Below are 14475 nucleotides of genomic sequence, written 5' to 3'. Positions count from 1 at the left end.
GATTTCAGCCAGCTTATGCTGTATTTGCTATCAGGGAGTTGAGATGAAAGTCAAGGTTGCAGTGAAGTTGAAATTGAAGCGTTGTGTGTGTGTTTGTGGGGGTATATGTGTGCGATTTTTTATTTGCACCTGCTAAGTGAAGCCTGAACTTGGCCTTCAGGCTTTCTGAGAGATACATAGGCTCTGATTATATTAGCTGTCTCCTCACCTCAGCATGTTGTAGCTATGTCTGCCAAGCCAGAATGTGCTGAACTTTTCACCTCTGGTTTTAACACCAATGTTGCTGCACCTGTATGTTAGTTGTGGGGGAGGAGGGTATCATCTTTCTTTATGATACTATTTATTTTATTTTATTGATCGGGATATGGACATACTGTCAGCGTGCAGGATTAGTCACCTAGTAGGACCATCTATTTTGCACAAGGAGGTTTGAACAACAATACTGCCATTTATGACCTCTATGATGATGGAGGTGAAGTACTACACTGTGTGTGCTTTTAACAGCGGTACTGCTCTGGCATGTAAGAGGCATAAATTACTTAAAGAACAAACAGCTTGGAAATCGTCCTCAATAGAGCTAAATGAGATTTCCTTTCCGACAGCCTACACGTAACGTTTGCGTCCTCCACCTCTGCATTTCCCCCTGCCAGGAAAACACACACAGGCAGACATTAAGTTTAGCATTCACAGGAATGCCATGTATAGTTAGGCATTGTTCATCACTACATAAAAGCCTAAAAAAAGGAAAAAGATCCCTCCTCCACTTCTTTTATTTCAGTTTTACAATGTTCTTTCATGATCGCAGAGCTCCATCTTTTCCCCTGCAGGTGGGTAAATTAACCAAACAAAGCAGCTCATTCCTGTCCCCTTGTTGAAGTGGCAGCTTTTTGAGTAGTTCTATTAGCCTAACACTAACAAGAACATTTACCCTGCAAACCCTTCCTTAATGACACTGATTGGCTGGTGTTCTCAGGATATGATGTGCTATTTCAGAAGAAAAGAAAATACAGTTTGACAAAGAGAAGTTTGAATTCAATTATAGGCACACATGAAAAGATTAGCTGTTAGATATAGGAATTATAGGTATTGTGGGGTTTTTATTTTTTTATTTATTATTATTATTTATTTTAAATATTCTGCAGCAGCTGTGTTGTGAACATTTGGACTGCACACTGAAAATAATTAAAACACTTTTTCTTCATTACAGTTTTACAGTGATTGCTCCCTTTGGTCACAGAATTCCCCCTCATAGTTTCCTTTCCAGTTTTTATAGAATATTGAACTCAGCATTTGGTAGTTAAATCAGAGGAATATAAGCACAGACCCACCCCAGTACATACAGTATTTCCACAGAGATCTTAGATAATCAACAATATGTTGCACACAACACACTTTATAGTTTAAGATACAGCACATTCATTTAATTCAGATATATAAATACTAAACTGTGAGTGAGAGACTTAAATGAAACATAAAAAAAAAAAGAAAAAGAAATGGATAAAAAAAGGTAAGAAGTAACAAAATGTATTATTGTTTTCATCTATTTTGTCCAGGTGGGAACAAGCTCAGGGGACAGCAGTTCCGTCTAGACTGGGCCTGGATCTCTCTGGAGAAAGAGTACTACGTGGTGGACGAGGAGGACAAGTTTCTGGAGGTGGTGTTCAGGCGGAGAGGCTACCTGGGAGAGACTTCTTTCATTGGTAAGTCTTTTTATCTTTCTGTCTCTCTTCCTTTCTCTTTCAAGAGCACTTGCTTTTATGCATTCTAGCAACATGGCCTGTCAGTTGGTCAATCAGTCCAGCACCATCCCTTTCACACCACCATGAGGTTGACATGTTTAGTTTTGATTTCCATGAAATTTGGTACAGACACTTATGTCCACCCTGAGGAGGAATTGCAAGACATTTTCTGATGTCAAAAAAGTGCATCAAAATGTAAAAAAAACTATACTTCTCTTTCTATAATACACATATGTGGACCAAACATAATCTCCAAAAATTGAAACCAAAAGCATTTGAAAAATGTCCTTTCAACACAAACTATAATTAGATTTATCCCCCAAGCCTAAATAATTTTGTTTGGCCTTGAGCCATTTCAAATATTACAAAATATTAGTTTTTGTTATGAGTTTGAGGAGGTTAGATGAGATAGCTGAGGGCAGTGTGATGCCCTGTGCAGAGATGTAACTCTGTACTTGTGAGTAGAAAAGCAATGTCAAGAAAAGTTGTTTTGCTACAAGAGTGCTTGTGAAGCAAACCGCCATTTCAGTCAGTCAACTCACGTTTGATATGTTTATTATAGCAGTATAGCATATTTTAGATTTTGGCATCAAGGCTCCGACCTCATCACTCCCCGCAGATATGTTTACATAGAGATATTGGGGAGTGATGCGCAAATACCTTAACCCCCAGTCGGAGCCTACAGGTCGATGCTGGGGTGGTGGGGCTTACAGCGCAGCAGCAGCAATACGGATGCAGGGCAACAGCGGCACCGACAGAGCAGAGGAAGTTATGGCGGTCCATTTATGCAGTTTAAATAGACCGCCATATTGGAAGGGAGCGCTTGGTTAGTGATTATGGAGTGAGGCATGTCAAGTGTGTATATCCATGCAGCTCGAGTTGACTGTCTGAACTAGCTCGCAGGCTTCGCTCCATTTTCCTTGATGTTCAAAGTTCAGCTTCATTTTTCTATGAAGGGCAAGTGGTTTGTCACATTGAGGATATGACAAAGTCCTCAAAACAAGTTCATGTTAAAAATAAATCTGCATTGCATTGTCCAGGTGGATACAACAAAAAAACACAGAGAGCATAAATACTGGTGAGATTACTGAGGTTAGAGCAAGTCATTGATAAGATAACATCATTGACATCATTATCACCACAATTAACAGAATTGTCACCCCATCATCTCCTTGTCTCCTTGAAGTAGAGCAAAGCTGTAGATATGAATGGGTGTTTGTTCGTTTGAACTGGAAGTTCCTGAGGGCTCCGACACACCAAGCTGACAATCGGTGTATGGTCAACCATTGCCGTACAGATTGACTGCCACTGTGTCCGTTTGAGATTGGCTATTTTGTCTTTTCCTAGTATTATTAAGAGTGGAAATATAGATAACTTTTATTTTCTCTCATGCACGCAAGCTTCTTTTTGGCTGATGCGTCAGACTATCTTTGTCAAGTGGTTTTATGTAGGTGGGTGAGACCAATACAAAGCTACATACTTAGGAAAGTGATTTAATGTACTGTAGGCTGTTACTGTGTGTTCCACATTAAACCTGTTTTGCTTTTAAAATTTAGCTTGTCATCGATGTAAGATAGCGTATGAATGAATGGCTACTCTTAGCCTTTTAGCCATATTAGCCTGTAAAAATATCTCGTCACAGCAGTTGACACCATTTCTAGAAGACTAAGTGAATGATCAGCCGAATTAAAAATGAAGTGAGTGTCATGCCAGCTGCAGCACACATCAGTGTACAAAACACAGAGTGGGCAGAGAACACACTGCTGGCTCTGCTCAAATCTCAAATCCAGCCAGTTCCACAAACATCAGTGCCAGAGTTTTTAATAAGCTTTTTGCCCAGCAGATGGAGGTGATTTTGTGCTGGAAACAACACCGCAGCATGGTTTTGTGCTTATGTCTGAGTGTTTGTGCAGGTTCAAAGGTTAAAAGGATGATGATGATGTTGTCCCTGAACGCTCCCCTTAGCCCTGACTGTCATGCTTCAGCTTGTTCACTCTGGTAGAAGCAGCAGCCGTAAGCAGCTTTTACTCCCTCCCACCTCTCATTGTCATTCTGATCCTTGTTAATCTTTGGGTCATGTGTTAGCATCACAGTGAAGCAGTTTATGTAAGCTTTGAGATTTATCTACCTGTGTTTGTATGTGATTCCTCTTGGGAAGGTTTGAGTATATCTCCTGGGCACACATGAAAGCTTGCGTTCTGACTCTCATCTCTTTGCACAGTTGGCGTGTGAGCACCTGGTTATCTCTGACCACACACACAACACATACACACGCATACGCTTTCAAGCCCTCTTTCTGAATGAACGTATAACATGGTATGTCGACATGGTACTTAAATGTCTCAGTGTGAAAGTGCTTTCCATCTGAGCTGATGTTGCTACAACATGTTGAGCTGAGGCATTTTTATTCATAAGTGCACAGTCTGAAGTAAGATTAAAGGGAAGTACTATTTGCTTGTAACCTTTAGGAAAAACATGTATGTTTCTCCACAGCACCAAACATGACAAGTCACTTTTACAACAGTATTTTGTCTTATAACCCAAATAAAACTTGCTTATATGCCTGCATGTGCAAATTTCATGCCATATATGCCAAGTGTGGATCTGGTCAGGCAATGATGATGAAATATGGTCCAGTTTAGGGCAACACTGAATGAAAAATTGAAACTGATAAAAGTCCTCTCATAAGTTTCGTAGATTTCAATTTGCTGGGCTGGTGAACAGAAGAATTGAGTGAGTGAACTAATAGCAGTGCGGCAATATACTTATTGTGGACAAAATAGCAGGAACACCACACAGTGTAATGCGGTGGTTCTCAATTATTTTCTGTCATGCCCCCCCTAGGGGACAGACATTTTTTCAGAACCTGATGATATTTATCTGCACAAACCACTGTATGGGTTGCTGGCACCAGCATTCTGCATACAATCACCTGATTATCAAAACAGATTAATAAAATGAGCTGAGATAACATCTGCAACAACTTAAAACAATTTCCAAGTTGAGTTTATTAACTCAATTTGTAACATTTAAACAAGACTGCTCAGTCTGTGTGATTCTCAAAACAGAGAAAAATGATTCACTGGGATGTGCATTTCTATAGACTTAACACAGTAACATTCAAAACTTTTTTTAACTGTAAACATTGGTCACCCTTCAACTTCATCAGCTTATTCCTTTTCAAAAAGGTATACGACTTTTTAATGTTTGGTTTTTTTTGTGCAAAATTTGCAACAATATTGCTTATATTTAACGTTTGTCTGTTAGATGTTCTTTGAGTTATTCCTGGAGGTCGTCTGAAATGTCAAATATTCGTCTCCCAATCGTGTCAATGGAAAGGGAGCCAGTATTCAGTGTCTCTGCACTTTTCTCACCTAGCATGATTGTGACCATGTCCAATGCTGCCGGCGTATTAGCTCCTCTGCTATTGTGTGAGGTTTTTTTGCACCTTGCGATGTGGTGGTATTTGTACGAGGCTAATGGTGTGTTTTTATTTACTGATGCCGCACTCACAAAATGACCGGCCTGTTGGCAATACTCATCGAGCTTTCAATGAAAAAAGTCCAGAGGCTTATTGACTGAAGGTCTCCAGGTGCCGTCTTAATTTGTTTGGTTTCATGCTGTCATTTCCAACCGTATTCACGGTAAACCCAAAGGCTTCATCGTATTTCCTGCTCTTATTAGGTTTATGCCGGTTACCGTCACTTGCTGTTCTTGCCTCTGACGCCTCCTCCGTTTTTCTTTTTACTCCTGTCAGAAACTTCTCCATCTCTCCTCCTCCGTCAGTCACCCCTGACTGTCGCGCCCCACTATTTGAGAAGTACTGGTGTAATGCAATCCAATCTAATACTGCTACAGGAATGGTACTCTCAAATGACACTTGGTGTGTACTACTTTTAAGACTGTAGTTTGTGTCGCTGTTAAGCAGATATCTCATTAAGAGTCAGTGGTGGCCTTTGCTCATTTAGGTTTCATGTGTTTGGCTCAAGTCTGAAGGAGACTTTTGAGAGTTTTCCTCTTGCCACAGTCCATACTTTGCAGTGTGCTTGAAGCGAGCACTCGACTGGCCTCTTCACAAGTGGCCTCATTTTGCCTTGGTATTGGTCAGTTAGCTAACACATACTTCTGATGGTACTCAAGATATAATATGACTCACTTGTGTCATTGCCTTTGTGATTTTGATTTGCATAGGATGGACAAAACAGAGCACACTCACAAGTTTCAGAAAAGTCTCGAAAATCATATACTAAACAGATAAACAGCTGGCTATTTTATGCAGATTCATCTTTACTCTTTAAAGTACGAGTGTTTCGGATTTAGTGCCATCTAGCAGCGTAGTTGCCTCCTTCTCTTCACCCTCCCCTTTCAAGTGCTAAAGAGAAACAAAAAATGCAGCGCTATCTAGAGCCAATGTTTGTTTTGTTCGTTTGGAAATTTAAGAAAATAGTGAAAAATGGCCATTTCAAATTTTCAGAGCCCAGAGCGACATAATTCAGTCAGTGGTTTTGTCCTACCAACAGTCTAAAATCCAAAGATATTCAATTTACTCTTTTACAAAACAGAGAGAATCAGCAAATCCTCCTGCAAATGTAAAGTGGACACTGCATATAGACAGACAGACAGGGATTAGACAGGGATTGAAAAGCAGGGACCAAGACACCCAGCGAGGTTGTCAGAAGCTTGCTGCCGTTGCAAGGGCTAGCTGATTAAAGCTGCCGTGGTGCCTGGCAACAGTGTGGAGGAGAGCTGTTACACATGCCCCATCACAACAGGAAGTACAGGTAGAGAGGATCAGTGAAGGAGGAACGCAGAGATAGGATCAAGGTTCAAAGATGCCCCCGCAAAGCACAGCTCAGACAGAACTGGGCTGGATAGCATGGGGATCATATTGGATTCTTCTAGCATTGTTTTCAAGATTATACCTCACTTTCTCACTTCTTATGAAAAAAAAAGAAAGAATAAAAAATTAGAGCTTCAGCTTAATTCTTCATTGGCTTGTGCCCTCCTTCCTCACCTGCTGTGTCGTCTTCCAATTGAGTTCTTCCACATTTCCCTGTCTCATGTGGCACTGCCCCACTGACTTGTCAACCCACTTAACCTGTCTCACCTCCTTTTTCTTTTCAACCATAATCTCACCTCATCTCCCCGTACTGAGCGTTTGGTCCTTTTGCTCCTAACCTGCTTTTCCTCATCAAAGACACTACCTCTCTTCTTCCAGCTCCCTTACTCCCTCATAGCCCTGGGTCTATGCCATAGGCTGTGTCTTATATCCTTCCTCCACCCACTCTCCATTTGTCATTCGTCTTATATCTAACTCTCTGTCTCACTCCAGCGCAGAGCTCACTTGCCGTTTGTTGTCGCTCTGTCTTCTATTTTCCCACTTCCTTGTGTGCACCCTCTATTCGGTTGTCACCCATTGTGGTGAATTTCTGCTGGTTCCTCTCCATCTTTGTCTTTGTTTTGACACATTTTCTTTCTCTGTTTCCTTCATGAAACCCTCCACTATCAGGTCCACATTCTCTCCACATCTTTCCTCTTTTTCCTTTCCTTTCCTTTCCTTTCCTTTCCTGTCTTCTTTTCTATCTGCTTTGCTGTATGAGGAATATAAGGAACCCCATGGGGGCAAAAATGGAATTGAATTCTGATTCTTATTTTTTACTCCTTGCATCAGTCAAAGCTCACTCCTTGAGGGCTCTTTCTCCACTGTCCTTTTCTGTTCTGTCGTTGCTCTGAGAGATAAATTGAGGATTGTTAACAAGATGTACATTTGCCAGGTTAATCATCTCCTGTGGGATGTATTCCACCCTCATTATTGTTGCCATGCATGGTGGATGGAGATATGATTTAATTTTACCAGGAGAAAATGTTGCCCCCCTGAACCCCTTTTCCACAGCTCTCCACCTCAGTTGCCTGACCTTAATGATATAATGAGCATGAAGGTACCTGCAATCATAGATGTTATGATGAATTGTATATTTTACATTCAGCCACACTCAGTATATGCATTTAATACTCAGATAAACCACAGTACAGAACAAAAGAAAGTTTGCAGCTATATACAGAAGTTGTGTGTGTTTGTGAGCAGCCCTCTGTGTCTGTGAGTTTGTGTGTGTGTGTGTGTGTGTGTGTGTGTGTGTGTGTGTGTGTGTGTGTGTGTGTGTGTGTGTTAAGGAAACACAAACACAAGGGACTGTAGCTCTGAGGAACAGCACCACAGAAATCAAAAGCCCTTAGGGTGGGTATATCTCCACCTGCTGAGAAGGAACCCTAGTGTGACCCCAGGCAATGTCTCTTCCCTCCAGGGAGTCCAGCACTGGTGGCGCAATGCAGCTCCACCCTTTTAAGATCAACACTTTCTCTCTCTGGAGGGCAGCTTCATGTATACGTGTGTTTTATTTGATGTGGATCAACTCATCATCAGAATATAAAGATCGATAGAAACCACTTGTTATGAGGTCACTTTTCTAGAGAAGTTATAATCATTCATTATATCAATCCTATTTCTTTTCAACGTCAAGTATATAACATTTAGGAGGATCTATCGGCAGAAATGTAATGTAATATTCATAGATATGTTTTCATTAGTGTATCACCTGAAAATAAGAATCGTTATGTTTTTGTTACCTTTTTGTTGTTTTCTACAGTAGCTCAGAACAGATAAACAAAACACTGGCTCTAGATTGGGCCGTTTGCATTTTTTGCTGCATTTTACGGCCACCATAGTTTCTCCTTGGAAGAAACTAGATTGCTAGCTGCCACTAAACCCTACATATGTCAATACACATCATATCGAATTAAATTCTGGGATCTGTGTATGTGTAAGCTATCATCATGAGCTACATTTACTGAATTAAACAGGACTGAAATCTTGCTGTTTTAGAGGTTTATAGTTTACAGGTACACAATACCTGTGTTTATATATCCAGTCCAGACCGGATCTGATGCTGGTGGCACATCTTAAAGATTGCAATGTTTCTTGGTTAGTGTGTCTATCCAACCAAAACTCCTGTCCACAGCAAGATATCTAATAATTTCTGCACAAATTGCAATGAAATTTGCTGTTGATAACCATTGTAGTGATTTTTATTTTATTTTTTTCACTGACCGTACTGACTTTTTCTCTAGCACCACAAAATAACAAAATCCAATGACGGGATTGCCATGGAACTTACTAAGCACATTTATGCTTCCCCAGAGGATGAATTCTCTGGGTCAGAACTGGATGTGTGACAAAACTACTTTAACTTTATTGCAGTTTAAAGTCAAGTGAGAAACAGGATTTGGGTTTAAGCTTACTCATGTACAGTATTGGTGGCATTTTCCCTGTACTCCCTGATGCTCTATACTGGTAAATACCATCCGTTTTGAATTTAGAATGCTGCTGTTTCATGATGATGTTGTATTTTTGATGTACCCACTTGTGCCAACCAGCTTTGTACAGCCTTTATCTAAGAAAGCTTGACCCAAGATGATTTTTTTGTTGCATTAGTGCAGCTGCAGTGAGCAATAGAAGCATCATTAGCTTTTTCTTGCGAAAAGCACAGCAATAGAGAATGTTGAGGTAACAGTGCCTTGATGTGCAGTGTGGGGTTGTTGACAAATATGAGGTGAATTAGGCTGTTATATTTAATTCACTGCAGGTCAAATGTGAAATATTGCAGCATTGCATTATGGTTGGCTGTGGTGCTTATCTTTTAAAAAGATGGTTTGATTTGAAATTGCTACAAAACCGAGAGAAGTATTTGCTATTGATGTTCTGGTGTTCAAACTAGAGCTGCAACAAATTAATTGATTAGTTGTCAATTATTCAATTAATAACCAACTATTATGATAATTGATTGCATCGGTTTGAATTTTTTTTTTAAGACAAAAAGTCTTAATTTTCTGATTTCCAGCTTCTTGAATGTGAATATTTTCTAGTTTCTTTAATCCTCTATGGCAGTAAACCTTGGGTATCCTTTGGTTAACAAGGCAATTGAGAACATTATCTTGGGCTTTTGGAAACAGTGATTAACATGTTTTATCATTTTCTGAGATTTTATAAACCAAACAATTAATCCATTAATTGATAAAATAATTCACATGATTCAGCAATGGAAATAATCATTAGTTGCAGCCATAGTTCAAACTCCATAACCTTCTGATCCCATTTTTCCACATTTGTGTTGAGGGTTAATTGTGAATTAATAAAATTACCGAGTGTGACTGTGTAAAAATTCCTACATGCACGGTTATTTTCCGCTTGAATTTTACATACAACACTCACCTCTCAGATCTTACAGCGTGTATGATCTGATGTATCCAGTCTCATCTGCATGTGTTTGTCACCTTCTTTTTTCTCTGTTTGTGCAGGCTTGTGAATGTCTGAAAAAGGAAAACAAATCCTTTTTTATTTACAGGAGCATGCATCGGCCTGGCATGCCTCCACTCAGCGCGCTCTCGTGAGGCACTTGTGAATGTAGACAAAGGCATATGAACAGCACATTTCCAAATGTAATACATTATTGTATGGCTTATGCCACCTGGGTTTCCTTGATGTGTGTTTGATGTGAAACCCAGTGGCACCTGTGAACTCTCCTACATTGAAGAAAGTGTATCGATGGGATGAATGTTAGACGGATCGTTGTAAAGTGGATTCACATGAAAGACCTATTATTAATGAAAGAGACAGTTGAAGAGAAAAGGAGGCAACACACACACTCACATTCGTACCTCACCCCTGGGAAATAATCGTGGTAGCTAATCCATCTCAGTAAGGTGGAATATGCTTATTTAAACGCTTCAGTCACAAATTCATTTCACACATTCCTGAGGCTCTGTAAGTGATCAGTGAAGAAAAATAGACGCAACGCTCTTTTTCTCACCACTCTCTGAACAACATTAAAGGGTGTGAATATCTAATCTGTTTTTCATCTGTTTCTCTTTCCTGCCTGTCACCCTTTCATGGTCGCTTTCTTTGTTTTGTCTCCTCTTCCTCCTTCTTAATATTTTTTTTAATCATCTGGCCTCTTCTCTCCCTGCCTTTTTCTTTTGTACGTCTGTATCTCTCAGGCATTGGCACAGAGGATGGTAGTGCAAAGAAGGATGAGGATTTCAAGGGCAAGTCCCAGAGACAGGTCCAGTTCAACCCGGGACAGACCAGAGCCACGTGGCGGGTTCGGATACTGACTGATGGGAAGTATGAGCAAGTTGAGACCTTCCAGATCTTGCTGTCAGAGCCAGTGATGGCAGTGATGGAGTTCCCTGCCACAGCAACAGTTGAGATCCTGGATCCGAGTGACGGTCAGTACTGATTAGACCATTAGACCATTGATAGTCTTTTGTGGTGTCAAGAAAAGTGGAAAGTACATTTACTCAAGTATATTGTAATAATAGTATCAAGAATATAGTATATAATATTAATGTTTGAAAATAGTGATGTATGTGCAGAGTTTAACACTAGAAGGATGTTTTCACATTCATCTGCTTTTCAACATTTCTCTGAGCTTACGAGAAAGCTAGAAAATCTGATTTCAAGGGGTGGGGCCTGCAAGCATGGTTTGTGACATCACAAATATTTTGTAAGTAAATCCTGGTCCAATATACAACTTATGCAAATTTAATGTAGATACTTAAAGGCACCTGACCACATACACTGAGAATGGACTCTACAGTGAAGAAGGAGACATATTGTGTCCTCTTTAATTAAAATTTTGAATACATTACTTTTACTTGAGCCTTTCTACACTGTGGTAATTGCAACTTAAGTACAAGATTTGAGTATTTATTCCACCACTGATGACAGTGATGATGACAGATGAAGGTATTGTTGTCCACATTTGCATTATTATTATTATTTGAATTTATCCATTATTTTTTGCACATTTAGTCTGACCATTTTAAGAGAATTTTCTATCCTTGAAGAAACAATTTTCTAGATACTGTGTACAGATGTGGAATATTAGGTTTTGGCAGCATTCATGTATAACAGGGATGCCCAAAGTTTTCTGTATATATTATACATATGAAACTTGACTGTTTACTGTGTGCCAACTCAAACAAACAGATTATTAAAAAGTATATTGTATAAAGAAATAATTTATTCTGTATTTCCACAAATTTCCATGAATATGTTTTTATTCAGTTTAGTGTGTCTATTTGATGTGATATCCATTATTCAAAATGAAATTCAAATGCAGCCCCCATGGACAGACAGTATGGAACATTGAAAATCGAAGTTAATAGAATATATCCAAAGAGGTGTTTGCTTTGCCCATCTGAATAGGCAAATATGACTAAGCTAAGTTTCTGATATTCATAATACACACCTCACAAAATCCCAACTGCCACTCAAGTATTCCTGTTACAAAGCAATGAAAAATACACAAACCTTTACTGCATTGCACATGTGTTGTGTGAAGTATCAGTCAACTTGGCACACACAGAATGAAGACTTGTCAATATAAACATTGCCTACTGTAGATATAGAGTCATGTTGAATCTGCCCTCAGGCAAAGAGGAGAAAGAGAGTTTTGACATGACAGCCGGTAGAGATTTAATATAGGGATGATGACTGTGTTGCATTGTTACACTTAATAGCACTGAGTGATATGCCTAAAAGCAGTATGATTAGAGTTACCTGTTTATTTATTTGTCCATTATCATCAGGACAAATAAAAGGTTCTCAATGGCTTTACTAAATACTGATTTTGCTATTTAGTGGTGAACATTAGTCAACCCCTAATGGTTAAGTATGGAAAGTGTCTCAAGCATGCACATACAAAAAAACTTCAGTGTTTTGCTTTCTCTCTTAAACCTGCCATTTCCACTCGCCTAGTTCTTTGTGTCTTTGCCTCCAAATTGAAATGTTAATGGAATATTGGGTAGTGCAACGGACTGGCTGCTCTGCTTTATCAAGGCCAGATTTAGTCTTCTGCAGCTTTTACATTTAGTTTTTTGTATGCATTACTCCTCTCCTCTGTGCAACTTTTATGTAATTATAGATGCGCAACAAAGATGGAAAGACTGAAGCCTCCATTATAGTGACACAACAGCTGCTCTCATCACTCTCTCCCTCTTATCTGTCTTCTCGTTCTCTCTCTGTCTTTTCTCTAGGTCTTGATCTCTCGCTTTCTCCCTCACATTCTCGCTCCTCAATCTATCCTCCCCTGTGGGTTAATTATGGTGTGTGCAGAGGGCAGGGGCTGTTTTGTTTTCTGTCATCTCTGGGGATTGTCTAATGTGACAGAAATGTGCTACTCTGTACTCTGATGGGCTTTAGCTATGATTGTGGTGTTAGCTGTACTCCAGCTTCTTTCTCTAATGATGAAAACTGGCTTTGTCTGGTCTTCTGTTTAGCCTGGAGATTCCCTCCCCAGAGGATGTGTCAGCTAGGCTAATAGCTTTAGAGGAGGAGAGAGGATTGCTAAGCTTTAACCAAAAGTGTTCCAAAATTAAGGAGAGCATAACAGACTGAGTTTTTCTTCTAATGACATGGGCAATCTCTGTTGTCTGTGCGAATGCCTGAAGCTCTTCTGTATTGTTTTATTTTTGTTTTAGTTGTAAGAATGTGTACCCTACACCATCATTCTGTATTAGCCTGCTGCTACTTTGATTAATAACGAGAAGTGGGCTTGTTCTGTGGCGCATTTGCCTGTGGTACACCCACTTTCAGTGCTGCAGCAGACACAAACTCTGTTTAATTACAGGGTGTGATAGCCTAGCTTTCCTCCTGCAAAACTTTATGGCTTTCTTTCATATATAATCCATGCACAGTGCTGACTAGAGATGAAGGTGGCAGCCTGCTGTTTTGTCTGTTTGCTGCAAGCAGTACCAGCATCTTGCTACAGTCAGTGATATCTTTCTTGCTTCCTCTACAGCGAGGATGCTATATGTCTTCACAGCAGTAACTCCACTGCATTTTGCACCAAGGTCATACTGCTAAATTATGAAGAACTGTTTTCTGTCTTGTAATTTTTGTTGTTGTTTTGAAATCGTAAGGCCAGCACATCCGTGTGTAATTATAAGAGCTTTATCTCAGTTAGGATGTGACATATCTTGACTAATGTAGGGCACGTCAGACGAGGGACTGCATTCTGTGAGGTTGCAGTTGCATTGAGCTCTGACATGCTTTTGTGCTGTGTTTAGGTGGATACTGGCATCAACAGTCCTCTTGTTTTACATTTTAGGCGTTTAGCTGATAGGCTTGACCACTTTTACAAGCTGGTGATAAGTAAAATGCTCAGCTATCAGAACAACAATCAGACAGTAAAAACTGGATACATAGAATATTCATGAAATGATCAATAATGGAGAAGTTCCAGGCATAAACATAAAAGCTGAACAGGTTTTGTTCTTTCGTTTTATTGTTTATGGCAAGACAGTAGCAAGATCAGGTGCTTCAAGTATTCACTATTTTAACACCCTCTGTGAAAGCATGTGTTTTTTTTTTTTTTTTTTCTCCCCATGAATGTTTTAAAGTGACTGCATGTTTTCCTCCAAGAGATGAACTTGACTCACTTGGCTGGAAATTTGCTTTTTCTAAATCTTGGGTGGATTTAGAGCCACTAGAAGAGCAAAGTGTGAGGTGAAATGTGAAAGTACTGTGAGGAGAAGAGGTGTGGAGAGAGAGAAGAAAATCAGGGTATAGTGGTGTGTGTGTGTGTGTGTGTGTGTGTGTGTGTGTGTGTGTGTGTGTGTGTGTGTGTGTGTGTGTGTGTGTGTGTGTGCGTGTGTGTAATAGGTAAGCAGTGGACCC

At 39.8% G+C, this 14475-nt stretch overlaps 1 protein-coding gene across 1 annotated transcript in view; it reads left to right on the top strand.

Moving 5' to 3' along the window:
* The window catches only part of LOC127364399 (FRAS1-related extracellular matrix protein 2-like), a 56950-nt gene that overhangs the window by 17931 nt on the left and 24544 nt on the right, over positions 1–14475 (top strand). Inside the window, exons 3-4 of the mRNA XM_051401896.1 lie at positions 1554–1700; positions 10791–11021. Of these exons, the coding sequence (XP_051257856.1) occupies positions 1554–1700; positions 10791–11021 (378 nt within the window). The remainder of the gene's footprint in view (positions 1–1553; positions 1701–10790; positions 11022–14475) is intronic.

The sequence above is a fragment of the Dicentrarchus labrax genome, unplaced genomic scaffold (assembly GCF_905237075.1).
Source record: "Dicentrarchus labrax unplaced genomic scaffold, dlabrax2021, whole genome shotgun sequence".
Taxonomy (NCBI): domain Eukaryota; kingdom Metazoa; phylum Chordata; class Actinopteri; family Moronidae; genus Dicentrarchus; species Dicentrarchus labrax.
The sequence above is the reverse complement of the archived record's forward strand: the minus strand, read 5'-3'. Positions and strand labels throughout refer to the sequence as shown.